Genomic DNA, 19,768 nt, shown 5'->3' on the forward strand with positions numbered 1-19,768 from the left:
GTGTGTGTGTGTGTGTTTGTTTCTAAAAATGAAGATGGACTTTGTCAGATAGCTTAATTTATTTTTAAATGTTACTGTCTGCTGCTTAACATCTCCTCTAAGTGGGGAGTATCAATATATCCTAATTCATATTTTGAATATAATAGAGGGAAACATTCCACATGGGAAAAATATATCTAAAAACAAAGATGATGTAACTTACCAAATGAAAGCGTTTGTATGTTGATAGAGACACTAACAAATTTTTTGTGTGTGTGTTTGTGTTTGTTAGTGTCTCTATCAACATACCAACACTTTCATTTGCTAAGTTACATCATCTTTGTTTTTAGATATATCTAATTCATCTTTTTTATATATAGAAACTGCATCAACCTTTAGGTATGCTACAAGTGGATGGCTGTTTAAGTAAAACAGTCACAAGCATGTACCTCTTTTATACCTGCCACACCTCAGTTCTATGAGACATTCGCAGGCAAGCAAGGCTCTGTCTGGGTGGATGTTTAATTCCCTAGTGCCTGATGGGAACATAATGGCTCTTCCTGCTCAGACTCAGACTCTGGACAGAATTTGTGAACTGTCAGGAAGTATTAATACCCTACCACCAAAAAGATCTCGGGTGGACAGTCCTGTGAAAAAGTTAGAAGAATTGCAGTAAAGAAAGCAATAGGTCACAAATTTGTCAAAATACATGTATAACATGAGAGAGTAAGGATCTTTTGAAAAGTATCTCTTTTATATATATTCACAAATGCTTAGAAGCAACTGCTGCAACTTTAAAAGAATCAAACAACTGTATAGAGCACCCTGTTGATTAAGTCAGCAACATCACTAAAAATGTCTATACTTTTATGCTCCAAAAAAATGAAGTGGCTATCCTATAACACCTGAAACTCATAAATCCCTTAATTTCAGTATTGGAATAGTCACCTTCCTTGATATAACAAAAAGTGACCCCATAGAATTAGAGGTAGACTGGTCCAATATAGGCTTCACAGAGATGAAGAATATTACGCAGAAAGTAAATGGGTCACTTGAAAATAGTGTGACATTTATCATTTATTTTAATGTCTAACATTTAAACCTCCCATACTACCAGAGAATATCACAGCTTTCTTTGTCTGCCCCACAGTTATATCCGGTGTACCAAAACCTGTGAAAAATTTTACCTGCCAAAAGTAAGAGATAACAACTCTTAGTTGTAATAGTTAAAGCTTTTTGCAATAGATGCAGATCAAAGGCACATGATACATACACTCCTGGAAATGGAAAAAAGAACACATTGACACCGGTGTGTCAGACCCACCATACTTGCTGCGGACACTGCGAGAGGGCTGTACAAGCAATGATCACACGCACGGCACAGTGGACACACCAGGAACCGCGGTGTTGGCCGTCGAATGGCGCTAGCTGCACAGCATTTGTGCACCGCCGCCGTCAGTGTCAGCCAGTTTGCCGTGGCATATGGAGCTCCATCGCAGTCTTTAACACTGGTAGCATGCCGCGACAGCGTGGACGTGAACCGTATGTGCAGTTGACGGACTTTGAGCGAGGGCGTATAGTGGGCATGCGGGAGGCCGGGTGGACGTACCGCCGAATTGCTCAACACGTGGGGCGTGAGGTCTCCACAGCACATCGATGTTGTCGCCAGTGGTCGGCGGAAGGTGCACGTGCCCGTCGACCTGGGACCGGACCGCAGCGATGCACGGATGCACGCCAAGACCGTAGGATCCTACGCAGTGCCGTAGGGGACCGCACCGCCACTTCCCAGCAAATTAGGGACACTGTTGCTCCTGGGGTATCGGCGAGGACCATTCGCAACCGTCTCCATGAAGCTGGGCTACGGTCCCGCACACCGTTAGGCCGTCTTCCGCTCACGCCCCAACATCGTGCAGCCCGCCTCCAGTAGTGTCACGACAGGCGTGAATGGAGGGACGAATGGAGACGTGTCGTCTTCAGCGATGAGAGTCGCTTCTGCCTTGGTGCCAATGATGGTCATATGCGTGTTTGGCGCCGTGCAGGTGAGCGCCACAATCAGGACTGCATATGACCGAGGCACACAGGGCCAACACCCGGCATCATGGTGTGGGGAGCGATCTCCTACACTGGCCGTACACCACTGGTGATCGTCGGGGGGACACTGAATAGTGCACGTTACATCCAAACCGTCATCGAACCCATCGTTCTACCATTCCTAGACCGGCAAGGGAACTTGCTGTTCCAACAGGACAATGCACGTCCGCATGTATCCCGTGCCACCCAACGTGCTCTAGAAGGTGTAAGTCAACTACCCTGGCCAGCAAGATCTCCGGATCTGTCCCCCATTGAGCATGTTTGGGACTGGATGAAGTGTCATCTCACGCGGTCTGCACGTCCAGCACGAACGCTGGTCCAACTGAGGCGCCAGGTGGAAATGGCATGGCAAGCCGTTCCACAGGACTACATCCAGCATCTCTATGATCGTCTCCATGGGAGAATAGCAGCCTGCATTGCTGCAAAAGGTGGATATACACTGTACTAGTGCCGACATTGTGCATGCTCTGTTGCCTGTGTCTATGTGCCTGTGGTTCTGTCAGTGTGATCATGTGATGTATCTGACCCCAGGAATGTGTCAATAAAGTTTCCCCTTCCTGGGACAATGAATTCACGGTGTTCTTATTTCAATTTCCAGGAGTGTATGAATATGTACATACATGCCAAAGTTTCTACATTAGCTGGGTAATCATCCTCTGTGGAGCAGTGATTCTGTATTCATGGAGAAGGAAGAAAGATTCAGGAATTATAGGTAATGAGGAAAATAGTGTGTGGTGAGGGCAAGTAAACCTTCATGGCATTGTAACCTTAAGTATTTGCCATATCCTTTGCAACAGTTCATAAGAAAACTGTTACCAAGAGCAATGCATCAACCTAATCTCCATCAGCTAAGCCAGACAGCTGCACCTACAAACAGAAAACTCCCTCTGAACCATCAAGCACTCCAAAGCCAACAGATCATCCAAGAACCAAATCCAATGCCAAGAAGCTAAGAAGTCAGAATATTTGTCTATACTAAAACCATCACCTGTAGGTTAAGAGAGCATTTTATCCAAAAACCGATTAAAGGTAAAGAAAAACGTTTTAAAACCATTGGAATGCTGAATACTGTCACTTTCTGACGGTAAAAGCTATGTTGCTACAATCATTATTTATTATAGAGTACCAATTTGTCAAAGTACCTTTTCACTCTATTGTCTGCTGCACATCACCATGCCAGAGAGAGAGAGGGGAAAAGAAAAGCCTCACAGTTCAATGGCCCTGATGATTCAGTGGATTCTGAATTCATGTGGAGGAGCTCAAATTTCAAACCCAGAAGAAGCCGCTGTGCCATTGCGTACCACAGAAAGTCTTGTACATATTGAAGCTTCACAGGGAAGTATTTTTGTTAGTGGGACACTAAACACTAATCTTCTTTTCTTCTCAATACAATGTAGTCTATTAAGTTAGCTTTTATATTTAATATAGGTGAGATGCATTGCCATTTTCTCTTTTGATTTTCCATCAAAAAGTGGGTGGTTGCTATATTTTTTTTCATTTAGTTTACATTCATTTAATGTTTAGAAAGAACTAGAGGAATATGTATGCAAATAGTTTGTCAGATATGGTAAACATCACTAGCAAAATGTTTATTTATGATGCATTTGTCTACAGTATAATGTAACTGTTGGACTTTTGTATGGAAATCCATAATGATTACATCATTTTCACTTGGAGTAATGAATGACACATCTCTTTAAATGTGGACAAACATGAGATAATATCAATAGAAAAAGAGAAATAAACATGTAGTGGTCAGTTATAAAAAGAACTTTCTAAAGCCAAGATCGCATAAATATTTATTTATTTTCAGTAACCAGTTTTGACAGACTTTGCTGTTATCTTTGGATCTTCAAAAGTTTTGTTAAAAACATGTTCATTGTGAAGTGAAGCGGCACGCCAAGTTGTCCTGTTAGTGCATAAAATGTAGCAATGTATAGAAAGGTTTGTCAGTAATAAAACATTTACAATCAAAAATCACCTTATGTACATGGCTATGTCAGTAGAGATGGGCAAAACTGTTCTTTTCAGAGACTGGATCAGAACTGTTCACTCCCTGAAATGAATTAGCTCTTTCTCATGACTCACCACTCATTTACAATAGAAAATAAATGGAAGGCACATTGCCCTTTAAACTTGATTTATTCCAGTACTATACCTGTATTTTGATCTTATTTGATCCTATTTTGAAGTAACACAGATAATGAGTAAGAATTTTGTATTGTTTATTGAAATTTCCACGATATGACAAAGTTTTTGATTATTGATTTATTTTGCACTATCGTGGTTTTTTGGGTGATCGGAAAATGTTGTAACTTGAGATTTACATTAACAATATATTTGGCTATAATGTATTAAAATTTCATTAACCTCATACAAATACATCGCAAGCCATATATTTTTAAATTGAACGTTTCCTTCCGAAGACGCCTAAAATCGCAAAATCCGTACCAGAATAAGAAAAAAATATATAAATTTGACTGTAAAACGAAAGTGCTGCATATAGCCTTACGCAGAATAAAACAAGGAAAATATTGGTGTATCACATTTTGCGATATGTTTATCGGTTCGCTCGTAATTAAAGCGTAAATTCGAGTGTCCATAATAAAAATCCTATAGTAAGAGGAGTCATCAGGAACCTAATCTAATCAGTTTAAACAAATAAAAATAAAATAAAAACAATTGATGTATACATAACATAATAATGTAATATACATAGCGGTATTACTACGAAGAACAATATCCAGTAGGGACGAACTCCGATGCAGAGGCGCTGAGTCGAGCAGGTCGAGCCGCGAGCTGTATTACTGCGTGAGCTGAGACCGCAGAGACCAGAGTGACACCTGAGTCGCTTTGCTCAACACTCTGGCTAGAGTCGAGACGGTGGGGTGAGCGTTGAGCGGGCGAGTTCCGAGGGTGGGGGGAGCGGTGAACTCACCCGCTCCGAGACAAATCGTCCGTTCCCTTGCGAGCAGGTTGTTGCAATTAGTTCCTATGTTATCCGCTAGGTGGCTCTCTGTCCTGTTGCTCGCATCAACTGCCCAGAGGGTAGGACGTGCGACTGAAACGATCGCCGACAGAGTGCGATGCGAAGTTAAGCTGCGCCAGACACTACACGCGGCAGACGACGCACAGAAACGGCACAGCATATGTGAAACACAAAATCCAATGGGGCACTGCACAATGCAGGCAGCCAAGGTAGAAGCAGGGCAGAGGCCGGCGCTGGCTGTGTTGTGTGGCGTGCACTGTGCTCTGACCAGCAGAGGCGCTGCTGATATGCTCCGTCTCTCTCTCTCTCTCTCTCTCTGCCGTGGGAAACGTTTGGAGCTACCGTTCTTTTTTTCTGAATCACTGATTGTTCACTCCTTTGAAAGATTCAACTCTATGAATTAGTTCAAGAGCGGATCCCCCATCTCTACATGTCAGCATATGTAGCACTCACAGATGATGGTTAAGTCGTACAAATCACAGTATACAATTGCTGAATTAATGGAACGTGTCAAGCTAACAGAAGTGCTACTGTGTATTTTATTATATGTCGTGAAAAGGACAGTTGCTACTTACCATACAGCGGAGATGCTGAGTCACAGACAGGCACAGCAGAAAGACTGTCAGAAAGTGAGTTTCCGGCTTACATCTCTTCGTCTTGGGAGTCTGTCTTCAAGGAAGCTACAGAGATTAGATTAGCTAATAATTTAATATATATTTGATAAAGATAATTTGCAAGAAGAGCTCACATACTTGAAGAGCATTTTTAAAGTGAACGGAATTTCTCTGCAACAAATTTGTAGAGCGTTCAATGTAGAACCTAGAATGCAGGTATGTGATGGGGAAGAAGACAGTAATTATTTCAGATAAAGTACATTTTTGCCCTGTGTAGGTTCTCTTTACTTGATGATAGGCCGTATTCTTGAGAAACACTGTGTTAAGGTGATCTTACGGCATCCCATACAGGTTGCAGCTTTACTCGGCTCTGTAAAGGACAATTTATTGTTTCATAAGGTGAGAGTGTATCACATTCCTTGTGGAAATTGTGAGAAGTCATACATAGGTCAAACAACACACACTGTTCATGTGAGATACACATGCTTATCACTGCCAGACAAGTCAGCTGTGGCTGAACATTGCATCGATACAGGGCATTCGATGAACTACAGTGATGTGAAGATTCTAGCATCCGCCTCTTCCTTTTGGGATTCTATGTTCAAGGAAGCTATAGAGATTTAATAATTTAATAAATAATAACAATTTAATATGAATATAATAGAGGGAAACATTCCACGTGGGAAAAATATATCTAAAAACAAAGATTTTGAGACTTACCAAACAAAAGCGCTGGCAGGTCGATAGACACACAAACAAACACAAACATACACACAAAATTCAAGCTTTCGCAACAAACAGTTGCTTCATCAGGAAAGAGGGAAGGAGAGGGAAAGACGAAAGGATGTGGGTTTTAAGGGAGAGGGTAAGGAGTCATTCCAATCCCGGGAGCGGAAAGACTTACCTCAGGGGGAAAAAAGGACAGGTATACACTCGCGCACACACACACACACACACATATCCATCCGCACATACACAGACACAAGCAGACATTTCAATAAATGGAGATAATGGTTTTAATTTGGACAAAGCAAGGAATCCGGCTCTTGGGATAGTTAAACTGCAGAGAAGTGTTATCACCACTGAACATATATCAATAAGCGAGTCGAATGTCTGTACACCTTTTCCACAGGTGGCATGTGTGTAAGTGTATCTCTTTGCTGCTGACCAGCATCTGTAAATCACAGGTGCGTACCGCCACGGTGGAGCAAATAAGACCATGCTTGGCACATTGTCATCAGTCTTGTGAATTACTCTGAGGATGGTTGGACAATATGTGGCTGAAATATCAGTGGAAGAAATTTTATTTGCATGGCTTCATGTCCAAAGTTTAATGGACTATATTATTATGTGTTCTGCAACACTATGATATGATGTAGTGGCCTGGTTGAATAAAAACCAAGTAAGTAAATAAAAATCCATATCTTTTATAAGTTATGTGGTTTCTGTAGTTGAAAATCCCTGTTACTCCTATTACCAATCACACCGATGTAGGCTTCTGGACTTACAGTGCACACATACACTGACCAACCAAAACATTATGACCACTGCCCACCATGGTGCTGGATGCTAACAGGAGGCGTTGCAGGCATGTGACACGGTAACAAAAGTATACTAGAGCAGACATGGACAGGGTACCGCCTTAGCAGAGATATGGGCTGTAAATGGGGAAATCCATTGAGATGAGTGACAAAGGGCAGATTGTTAAAATGCAGACCCCATGAACAAGGATCTCAAAAGTAGCAAAGCTGGTCGAATGTTCATGTGCTGCTGTCATGCAGATCTACAGAAAGAAGTAGGATAGTGAAACTACCACTGGATGCTAAATGGTTGGACGTCCATGACTCTTCACAGAACGTGGGGTTCTGCTCTGTAAAGTTGGATAGATGGTGATCTGTGCCATCTCTTCCAAAAGATCACAATGCTGGTGCATGCTGAAGCGTTTCGGGGCTCGCCATTCATCAAACCGTATTGAATGGAGCTCCACAGCAGACCACACCCCTGTGTGTTCACATGTTGACCCAACAATGTCATCAGTGACAATTGTAGTGGGCACAGTACTATTTGGGTTCAACCATCGATCAATGGAAATGTGTTGGCTCTTCAGGTGAATCACATTTTTGCTACACTATGTCGATGGTTGTCTCTACAAACACTGTCATCGAGGTGAACGGCGGCTTGAAACATGCAGTGCGCCTTGGACACAGGCTGGTGGGAGCAGTGTTATGTTATGAGAGACATTCTCTTTTGCTTGCATTGGACCTGTGGTGGTAATCAGAGACATGCTGACAGCTGCAAACAACTTGCATCGCTCCATGCATGGTGTCTTTTCCAATGGCAATTTCATCTATCAGTAGTATAATTGTCCATGTCTCAGATGCAGAACCATACTACAGTGGTTGAGGAGCATTATAGTGAACTCATTTTGATGTCTTGGCAGTGTAATTCGCTTGATGTAAATCCTATGGAACCCATCTATGTTCCTATCAGACACCATCACCGCATACACAAATCAGCAACCCGTTATTTACACAAATTACATGATCCATGAGTAGACATCTAATGTCACATCCCTCCACAAATCTACCAACAAACTGTTGAATCCCTGATATGCAGAATCAATGATGTATTTCATTCCATAGGCGGACAAACAAGCTGTTACGTAGAGGGTCATAATGTTTTGGCTTATCGATGTAAACATCACGTATAGTAAGTATTACTATATTTTTATAAGCATTGTAAAGAAAAGTATAATTGAGAAACTGTGGTTTTTATGGAATTATGTTGTTGATGTATGGTGTTGCTACTATCCTTTATTAACAAAATTGGTAAACTAATATTAATTATTGTTATTTGTTACTGTAATATACAAATAAAATTTGGTATAGGGTTCTGGTCTTCTTCCGTAAGGAGCTTCCCTCCTCCTCCTCCTCCTTCTCCTCATCTCTCTCTCTCTCTCTCTCTCTCTCTCTCTCTCTATCTATCTATCTATCTCTCCCTCCCTCCCTCCCTCCCTCCCCCTCCCTCCTTTTTTTGGCACCTGTAGACTGTGATGAATGAATGAGTTAGTAGAATTGTTCTATATTGGAAGTTCTCTTTCACCTAAATTATATTTGACCTGATTTTTTGTTTAATTTATCAGTCCAAGAAAAAAATGGTTTTGCGTCATATCAATTTTTTAAATCAGTTAAAGAAACTTCTAAAATTCACTCTGATGATAAAGTGTCTTTTTACACATTTATTGCTACCAGGCAATTCATTGTGTGGAGTATGTTTGAAAGATATTGTTAACCATAGAAGATGTACATCAGAATGGATGAAGCTATATTTTAGAACTTATGATTAGAAAATAATTTGCAGGTCTGTACCCTCCTTCATAACCCAGACAGGCATGAAGTGGAAATAACTATCTTCTCTCTTGTTCGACCAATGTTATCTGAACAGTGTGATATTCAGAAGGTGGAAAACTGCATGAAGAACAGTGCCTTTTATTATATAGAGACAAAACATGATGGAGAAAGGTTTCAGATTCATTTTATGACTGGCACATTCAAGTATTTTTCAAGGTAAATTAAAAGATGCAATTTCCTATGCTTTCAAGCCCTTTTTGTGTTTTCAAGCCCTTTTTGTGTACTGATTAAAGAGAAAAATCCTAAAAATAAAAAATTAGGGTCCACTTATTTCTGTGTTCCATTACAATTTTCTGTTCATGAAATCTGAGTGAAATGAAAATTATTGTAGATGCTCTAACATTGTGGTTATCGCTACGTGCAACCAGTTTTGTTAGAGAAGGAGCTAGATATTATCAACCTATGCTAACTGCATTACTGTTCAGTAGATACCATCTAAATATGGTGTACCCTTCTTCATCAGTACCCTCAAATGAAATAACTGTGACCCTTGTACATAAACTCATCAAGTGCTCATGCACAACATTTCATTGCAGTGGGAAAACGGATTGGTTTGAAAACACCTTTCATGTTGCATTACAGTGTATCACATTTAAAAAATCTCATTTATAATTAGTAAATAAACTTACAACATTTACTATTTGGGTACGGAATTTTAAATTTTTGAACAAAGCTACGTTAAAAAACAGTGATTAAAAATGTCATGGGTCTGTTGAGGCTGTCTGTTACTAGAATAAAATGTTTTATTCATTACTACTTAGTAGTTCTGACTACATGGTCATTACCAAGCATCATGTACATATGATCATATGTATGCTAATAACAAATAGCAGACATTAATGAAAAAGAAAACTCTGAGTTATGTCAAAATGCATCGTCGATCCCATTGCTTATAAATTTTAGTGTCAAACAAAAACAGGGTAACTCTGTTTACACATATTGTCAAGTGGAATAAACAACAGGAATATGTTTTCCTGTCCCTGGGTAGTCATTTTCCTATTAACTGATTCATCACTGAAAATTTTATCCCCTGTTTTAATTAATTTGTGATGAGTAGGTACAAATTAAGTGATATGCTTTACCTTCTCTGCAAGTGTTTTTCTTGTCACATTTGCACCTGTTGATCTTCAGAATGTGATTGCATACATCATCATCAAATATTGTTAATTATTGATAGTTGGCAGCCCTGCAGCCAGGCGACTAGCGCGAGTTTTGGTGTTCTCGTAAAGATAAGTTATTTCAGATTATAAAACATATAGATTAGTACTGATTACGTGGTAAATAAGTGTATTAGTGTGCCGTTTAAGTGTACCATTGAAGGTTTCATTTTTCTTTACGTAATATAGCAGAAAACGCGAAAAGACCGTAAAGTCATATTTTCTGTTTACGTTCTGCTGCAGCAAATCTATAGAATTTCGTTTAGTTGTTCCTTGCTCTCTCCAGCAATTTAACTTAGCATACCTCTTCATTATTTAACTAGCATTTCCGGAAAGTAGCGTAAAGTTTAACTTGTTGTTTCAGAAACTGCACTTTTGTTTTTGTTTACACACAGTTGCGTATAGGCCAAATTTGTGTAACCATATTTTCGTGTTTATCTGTAATTTAACTGACTTATTCTTAATAAACTATTACGTTTATCATGAGTGAAAAGTGCTTGACTTGCCGTAGAATTGTTAGGTCGGGTCTTTGGTGTGATGGGTGCTGTAGTTTTTTCCATGTGGGTGACTGTAGTGGCATGGGAATAGGGGAAGTAAATGAGACTCATCAGTGGTTTTGTAGGATTTGTAGTAGAGATAGGAAGATACTAGAACAGGAAGGGAAAATTGCCGCCCTTCAGGCTGAGTTAGACAAGGCCAGGGGAGATCTTGACAGGTTAAGGAGGGAGAAGGGTAAAGAGAGGTGGGAAGTGGCAACAGGCAACAGGAGGAACAGGCCTAGAACTTTGTCTGACAGCTTTATGGTGAATGTGGAAAATAGATTTGACCTGTTGCTTCAGTCAAAAGCTGGTGAGCCTCAAGCAGTTGCAGGTGTAGACAGGGCACAACAAACTTTCAGCAGCAAATTGAAAAGTAAGAATGTAGGGAAATCAGTAAAGAGAAAGAAAGTGTTGTTGTTAGGTAGTTCCCATGGAAGAGGTGTCGGCCAACTTTTGCAGGATGAACTAGGATCAGAATACCAGGTCACAAATTTTTTTTAAACCTAGTGCTGGTCTGGAGCAGGTGACAGAGGATTTAGGATCACTTTGCAAAGATTTCACTAAGGAAGACACCGTGGTTATAGTGGGTGGGGCAGGTAACAGTATTGACAGAGATCCTGGGTACAGTATAGAGTGTGACCTGGCGAAGATTGCATCAGCATCGAAGCATACTAGTGTTGAGTTTGTATCTGTTCTTGGGCACCATGACCGACCTCATTTGAACTCTTCTGTCAAGAGAGTTAATTTGAAGCTGGAACGGCTGCTCATGTCGGGTGCGGGGTCACACATTGGTGTGGTTCATGTTGATTCTCTCAGTAGGTGGGATTATACTAGGCATGGCCTTCACCTCAACAGGAAGGGGAGGGTAAATTGGCTGGGGAAATAGCAGGAAAGTTAAAGGGGGGAGGCACTGTCATGAGTGGTAAAATACCAGTGGTCATAGGATTCAGAAAAGGCCCTTACTTTTTCTTGTGTTTATCAATGACCTTTATCAGTAACATTACCAGATGCCAAGTTTGTTTTGTTTGCTGATGATACAAACATTGCAATAAATAGCAAATCAAGGGTAGTCTTAGAAAGATCAGCCAATAAAATATTTGTGGACATTAATCACTGGTTCCTAGCCAATTCTTTGTCACTAAACTTTGAAAAAACACACTACATGCAGTTCAAAACTTGTAAGGGGTGTCCCAAGAGTATATGTCTAACATACGATGACAAGAAGATAGAAGAAGTGGACAGTGTTAAATTCTTGGGATTACAGCTTGATAATAAATTCAACTGGGAGGAGCACACCACAGAACTGCTCAAGCGTCTTAACAAATCTCTGTTTGCAATGCGAATTTTGTCAGACATAGGGGATATAAAAATGAAAAAGCTGGCATACTATGCTTACTTTCATTCCATAATGTCATATGGGATTATTTTTTGGGGTAATTCATCAAGCCAAGCTAAAGTTTTCCGGCCACAAAAACGTGCAGTAAGAATTATATGTGGTGTGAACTCAAGAACATCCTGCAGAAGCCTGTTTAGGGAACTAGGGATACTAACTACAGCTTCCCAATATATTTATTCCTTAATGAAATTTGTCATTAAAAATATATCACTTTTTCAAACCAACAGCTCAATTCACGGAATCAGTACTAGAAATAAGAATAATCTTCACAAGGATTTAAAGTCACTTAGTCTTGTACAAAAAGGTGTGCATTATTCAGGAATACACATTTTCAATAACTTGCCAGCAGCCATAAAAAGCTTAACAACCAATGAAATTCAGTTTAAGAGAAGCCTAAAGGATTTATTGGTGGCCAACTCCTTCTACTCCATTGATGAATTTCTTAGTAAAACCAGCTGATTTGTATATAAGTACAACATAACTTCTGCACAATTTCAGTGCAGTAATGTGTTCACTGAAAATTTGTGTGTGTGTGTGTGTGTGTGTGTGTGTGTGTGTGTGTGTGTGTGTGTAAGTGTGTAAGTATAATCTAACTTCTGCACCATTTCAGTGCAGTAATGTGTTCATTGTAAATAAGTATTACAGTAGTTGTATTACATGTTTATTACCTTATAAATAAATAAACAAAAAACTTTTTTATTTTAAATTCAGTGCATTAGTATTTGTAAAATGACTCTTAGTGTTCATTAAAAAATGACGATCATTCCACTTGGGACCTGTGGAATGGTACATTAGCTTATTTGGTTTAGTTGTAAATATTTGTCATGTATTGTTGTTTTTCTGACATGTTCCACATCCTGGAGGACCTCCTCACTACGGATCAATTGGAATGAAAGTAAATCTCTAATCTAATTGAAGACATAGCTTGTTTCCTGAATGTGCTCCTTTGGGTTTTTTCTGATCTAGATGTTCTTTGAGTGATCTGTTGAGGAAGTACACTGCTGCAGAGACTATTTGTCCTCAGTACTTTATTGGTAAATTACCTTCAAAGAGTAGGCATTGTGCCTTCTTCACAGAGGTCCTGTTATAATGTCTGATTACACCATTTTGTGAATCTATCAGGTCTACAGACACCTTGTTTCAGAAAAATTCCCAACAGACCATTGCACCTGATTCTTGTTACTTAGTGGAGTTGTGGAAATCAGTCCAAAGACTGGTTTGATGCAGCTGTCCATGCTTTTTCTAGGGCAAACTTCATCTCTGAACAGCTACTGCAATAACTACTGCAACATATATCTATTTGAAACTGCATATTATACTCAAGCCTTGCTCACTATCTACAGTCTTCCTCCCCCCTCCCTCCCAACTGTCCATTTCCTCCAACCCCTGTCTCTGTCCACCTCCTCCAACCCACTCTCTCTGTCAATCTCCTCCTCCCCCTTCTCCCTCTTCATCTCCTCCTTTTTTCTGTCCATCTCCTCTCCATCTCCGTATCCTCCTCTTCCCTGTCTCTGTCCATCTTATTCGTCCTCCCCCCCCCCCTCCCCCTTATCTGCCCACCTCCTCCACTTCCTCTCTCTCTTTGTTATTACTTCCACCCCAAACAGGAGGCTGGTGGTTCTTACTCCCACAGTGTTTCTTCCCAGATCATGACTAATATATGTACCAAATTTTGTTGAAATTATTCCAGGGGGTTTAGGATGAGCTTTTTATCCATGGTTTTGCCCATTTACACACATTATGTACAAGTCAAATATGTTTCACTTGCATTTAACATATTCCACACATATTTGTACAATTATTTCACCTGGATATCTAGCGAATTTTTTCATGGCCAAACTTCCCCGAATGGGGGACGCCCATCCCACAATGCCCTACAGGTTCATTTTCACCACAGCTCAATGGTTATCATGTCATGTCTCTTGAAACATGTGTGATACTATATTTGTGTATGTACTTTCAGCGGCATATGTAGATATTGTCTGCGAAATGTGTTGTGAATAAAGTTAGTAGCAGAAAAGAGAGAAGTATTAATTATAAATGTCATACATGATGCTGCAGTTTTTCACACACATCTCTGTTTATGACATCATATCTCCTCAACTATGCCGTACAGTGATGTAGTTTTGCTGGCACTTTCAATAGTGTATGTGCATACTGTCTGCAAAATGTGTCACGTATACAGTTAGTAGTAAAGACATAATAAATTAAAACATCATGCCTCATGCGACAGTTTTAGTGCAGGAACAGTGATTATGTTGTAAAAGATAAACTTTATTCCTTTCAATATTTTGCGAGAGTTGTCAGCAAGAAAAAGTTTCATAAAAGTTTGATATTATGTGTAAAGTTTGTTGCTAGTCACTAAATGCTCTCATTCTCGAACACTGGATGTTGTGTGCTACTCTTCTTTTTCACCCCAAGCCCTTGGAGAGTTAGGTGTATGTTGTAAGGTAGCCTATGTGTTAATTCATGGCATAAGCTGTGTCCATTCCACATTTCATGCAAATCCATCCAACAGTTTCAGCATGAAGGAGTAACAGACATACTAACACACACACTCACCAACTTTTGCATTTATAATGTATGTAAGATGGATGCAGCAGAATACTGCGCAAGACTCATGAAGGTGTAATCCAAATGCAGATTGGATTTCTGTCTAGTGTTAATTGAGTGAAAGTTGCTAATTCTTAGGGATAAGCTCATATTGTTTACAACAAATGACTTTAAAGAAAATATATATTGAGAGGCCAACATGAGATTCACGAGCTTACACAGCACACTGCTAGAACTGCCCATTTCTGAGCCAAAAATTCCCTTCATGAATAGGAAGAGCTAACCCAGAATGTAATACAGTACATCATAAATGACTGAAAATAAGCAAAGTAGGTTAATTTTCAGTTTGGACTATCACTTATTGCAGATACTGTTCTAATGGAGAGCACAGAACCATTCAGTTCTTGCACATGATCCTGAACATGAGCTTTCCATGACAGTTTACCATCCATTAGAACACACTGGAATTTGGATTCTGTAGACTCACTAATCATATGCCTGTTCCATGTATCAAAATGACACTTTTAGTTGAATTGCTTCAATTTATTTTCTGCAAGTCATGAATGTATTTCTTGAACTGCAAACAGAAACAGTAGCGGTCCCAGCACTGACCCATGAGGCACCTCCCACTTTATTCAAGGCACAATCAGACCCACATCATAGCCTTCCTAATTACTTTTGCTGTCTGTCCTTAAAGTATAAGATGAACCAGTTATGAACTCTGACTCTTATTCCATAATGGTCTAACTTCTGCAGTAATATTCTTTGATTAGTTCAAATTCCTTTGTAAAATCAAAGAACATGCCTAGCGCTCACACCTTTTTGTTTAATCCATCTAGTACCTCACAGAGGAAAGAGAATATAGTGTTTTCAGTTTTTAAAGTAAGTATCAACTTCCAGCGTGGTTGAATAGCTGTGGGGCAGCATCTTCTGTTAATTTGTGCAATGAAAAACCAGTCCAAAGTTGCAAATTTTACTTATTTTATTCACTTGATGACTAGTTCCAGGCCAAGACCCATTTTCAAATCATCATTACATAGTCAAAATTATTATTTCAGTAGATGTGACCCACTAACACCACATGTAGAAACATGTGAGCCAATACTGACCGTACAACTTAGAACACAGCTCGAAGCTTTATAACATTAAAGATATGTTTTGATCATGTTGACTAGAATACTCTCTTTGAAATTCTTAAGGAAGCTAGAAAAAAAAATAGTGGGAGAAAAAGATTATCTGCAACTTGTACGAAAACAATACTACTTTTATGAGTTGAAAGATGTGAAAGGGAAGCAGTAGGCGAGAAGATAATGAGACAGTATTGTAGCCTAACCCCAGTGTCATTCAGTCTGTGTATTAAGCATGCTGTGAAAGAAATTAGGGAGAAATTTGGAAAAGACATTAAGGTTCAGGGAAAGGAAATAGAAGCTTTAATGTTTGCTTGTGACATTGTAACCCTGTCAGGGACAGCAAAGGACTTGGAAGAGTAGTTGAGTGGAATGGATAGTATCTTGAAAGAAGATTATAAGATGAAGAGCAACAAAAATAAAATAAGGACAATGGAACGTAGGCAAATTAAAAAAGGCAGTGCCTGAGGGAATTAGATCAGGAAATAAGTGGTTAATAGAAGTTTTAAGAATGTAGTGCTATAGAAGAATGCTGAAGGTTAGGTGAGTAGATTGAGTAACTAATGAGGAGGTACAAAGTCAAATTAGAGGATAAAGGAAATTTATGGCACACCTTGACTAAAAGAAGGGACTGAGTGATAGGATGTTCCCTGAGGCATCAGTGGGTCATCAGTTTCGTAATGGAGGGAAGTGTAAATGGTAAAAATTGTAGAGGAATATCAAGGCTTGAATACGGTTAGCAGTTTCAACACAACAACAAGGTCTTGGGTAGTGAATGGGACATTTATTGGATCATTATCAGTTAGAGTTAGGAACAACACAGATTCTCCAATTGACTACTCTCAGCTTATCCTAAACTTCTTTGTTGTTTGCTGTAATTTATTTTGTTATATATCCTCAATTGTTTATGTTGGATGCACACTTAAGTTGTTTAATGTTAATGATCTTTTGAGTGCCTTGTACAATATTTTCTCTGGAGTTCGAATGGTGAGTAATTGGATGACTCTAAAAGGTTATCAAATCAAATAACAAGACAGGCAACACTGCATAAATTTAAACTGGAGCCAGTGTACAACTATTTTTTAAATAATGCATATGATGATCAGCTTGCAGTTCATGAAGCACATTTCCTTTCATGAAATAATGCCAATAATGTATGTAGACTTCACAGAGTCTAACTTATTTACACAAGTGGCAGCTAAATATCCGTTCCTCACGTCCACCTTGTGTAAATAGTGATATACGAACTGAAGATGGCTGAACTCAACTGTAGCCAACACTGATTACGAAAGTGTGAGATTAAGTGCATATTAATGACTGTTACCAGTAGGTGACTGACATCTAAGGTGGCTGAACAGAGACTTGACACCACTGACAGACTCTTTTGTGATGTCAGTTGGCTCACTGTGCCCTGTCCTCAGTACCTATTTAAAGACTTGCATTGAAACATTTTTACAAAATCTTAAAATACAGATCAATTATATTTTTATTAAGAATATGAAAGACAGCAGTTGTAGGCAATATTTGTACACATGTAGTGGTGAAGTTTTTTAACTATTGGTTGTATATTTTTAAGTAGGTATCATACTGGGTTTTATTTTTATTATATCCTTTCTTCCAGAAGCACTAGTCTTTCAAGGTTCACAGGACAGCTTCTGTGAAGTTTGGAAGGTAGGAGATGAGGTACTGGCAGAATTGAAGCTGTGAGGATGGGTAGCTTATTTGGTAGAATACTTGCCAGTGAAAGGCAAAGTTCCAGATTTCAAGTCTTGGTCCGGCACTCAATTTTAATTTGCCAGGAGGTTTCAGTTTTGATATTTTATGTAAACTAAATTTCTTTTTATTGTATTATGTTTTATTTGTCCTGTTATCTAGAAAAAGCAGCTTATTCATAAGACTTTTGACAAATCAGTTTATAAGTATAAAGATGGAAGTGACCCCTATGCATAGTTATTTAAAATTATAAACAATACAGTGTGTGTATTTTTAAAATTACAAAGAATATGCTTCATACATTTATGTGTTCACATAGTACACATCATAAAATAATCTTCAGTGAAATAAAAGCAATGGTGCTATAAATATGATGTAAATATGGATTTTATAAGGATATAAAAGAAAAAAAATTGTATTTATAGTAGGTAAAATAAATTTACTCGCCAAGCGGCAGCAGGGGAACACATGCACAAAAAGGTTTAACTTTTACAAACTTTCAGAGCCAGTGGCTTCTTTGCCTGGCAGAAGAGTTGAAGGGGAATGAAGAGGGGTGAAGGAAAAGGACTGGAGAGGTTTAGGGAAAGGGGTACAGTTCACCGAAAAGTCACCCAGATGGATTTTCATGTGTATTGCTGCATGTAAAAATTATCCCCTGTCTCTTGCTATTTTCGGTACGACACCTGAAGATGGGCATATAAGTGCCCAAAACCGGTCATGTCCTAAATAAAAGAATCTTACAACTGCAGTTGTATTTTCAACTTGTGGTATCCCGAGAAAGTCTATTAATAAAGTTTCAAGAAACAAGTTTTAAATGATAGGATAAGATTAGAATAATTACTGCATGCCCAGAGGCATTCAAACAATCATTCTTCCTGCACTCCATGTGTGAGTGGGATGCGACGACACCCTAATGACTGGTACAATGGGACATTCTCTCTGCCATGCACCTCTCAGTGGTTTGCAGAATATAGATGTAGCTGTAGATGGAGATATTTACAGACATTCTTCCTACACACTGCTCATGGATAGAATGGAAAACACACAATGTTTCCGGTATTCTGTGTTTCATCAACCACTCATCATTTAGTGGCTTTTGGAGGATGTGGGTAAAATCCTTCCTATATCTAACATACAATTATCCAAGTAAAACTTAACAAATGTGGTGTAATGGTACATGATGTCTCTTTATTAAAAACAGGTATATTTTGTTCTTTATTTTCTTTATCTCAGAGCACAGTATTTTAATTCCTTTATCAGTTCACAAAACCCTTGGACATTACTGATGTGATTTGCTATGTTAACGTAACATAACATTTTTTACTGAGTTCCTCTTTCATGGAAATTTTCCAGAAATGGCTTTGACTATACAGCCATTTATGGCAGCAATGCAATGACAGGAGTTCTCACGCCACTGTTGTCAAAACAGTTGCAACCTGGTGTTCAAAGTTTCATTATTGATGGAGAGATGATGGTCTGGGACAAGAACATTGTCGCATTTCGATCCAAAGGTATGTGGCATTGTTTTTAGTTCAAAATTCTAATCACCTGATCATGAGCCATATAAAAAGGAAATAGGCTTTATGATGGATGGCTTACATATCCAGCTATGTTTACAAAAGTTTCTATTTCTCTTAGTTTATTTTACTTGCATAGTCATACAAGCTAGGACCATGTCCGTTCCTTTACTTGTTTCTGATGGATTGGTTTCCTGCTATACAGAAAATCTACTGATGCACCAAAAGATGAATCACATTATTAATATTAAATAACTTTGCAGCCAAGAAAGTTTTTATCCTGAAACAAAATTTCCACATATAGGCTAGTGACAATAATGTCTTTTGATTGTTATAAAGTTTGTAATTAATTTGAAATTAGACTCAGAACATAAAGAACAGGTACTAAATGCACCACACACAAAATTATGATCTGTCACAACACTTCATGGTCCTCATTATCATCTTTTTCATTAAGACCTCCTGCGGCTTGAGGTTTTGAAGTTCAGATAAACTGCCGATACAAGTTTGATTATGAAGTATTACTACTATGTAGATGCTGTAGACACTAAATAATGTTGTCAGCCCGAGATAACAACTGAGCATTGCAAAGCAACAAAATTGTGCTTTTTGCTTTGGGCCCATGTGCAAATGAATATCTGAGGAAGTGGTGAGACATCTTTTCATGAATGTCTGTGTGAGGA

At 38.9% G+C, this 19,768-nt stretch overlaps 1 protein-coding gene across 1 annotated transcript in view; it reads left to right on the forward strand.

Moving 5' to 3' along the window:
* Positions 1-19,768, forward strand: part of LOC126101321 (DNA ligase 4) — a 242,735-nt gene that overhangs the window by 150,483 nt on the left and 72,484 nt on the right. Inside the window, exons 6-7 of the mRNA XM_049911995.1 lie at positions 9,034-9,239; positions 18,922-19,079. Coding sequence (XP_049767952.1) covers positions 9,034-9,239; positions 18,922-19,079 — 364 coding nt within the window. The remainder of the gene's footprint in view (positions 1-9,033; positions 9,240-18,921; positions 19,080-19,768) is intronic.

This window comes from Schistocerca cancellata, chromosome 9 (genome assembly GCF_023864275.1).
Source record: "Schistocerca cancellata isolate TAMUIC-IGC-003103 chromosome 9, iqSchCanc2.1, whole genome shotgun sequence".
NCBI lineage: Eukaryota > Metazoa > Arthropoda > Insecta > Orthoptera > Acrididae > Schistocerca > Schistocerca cancellata.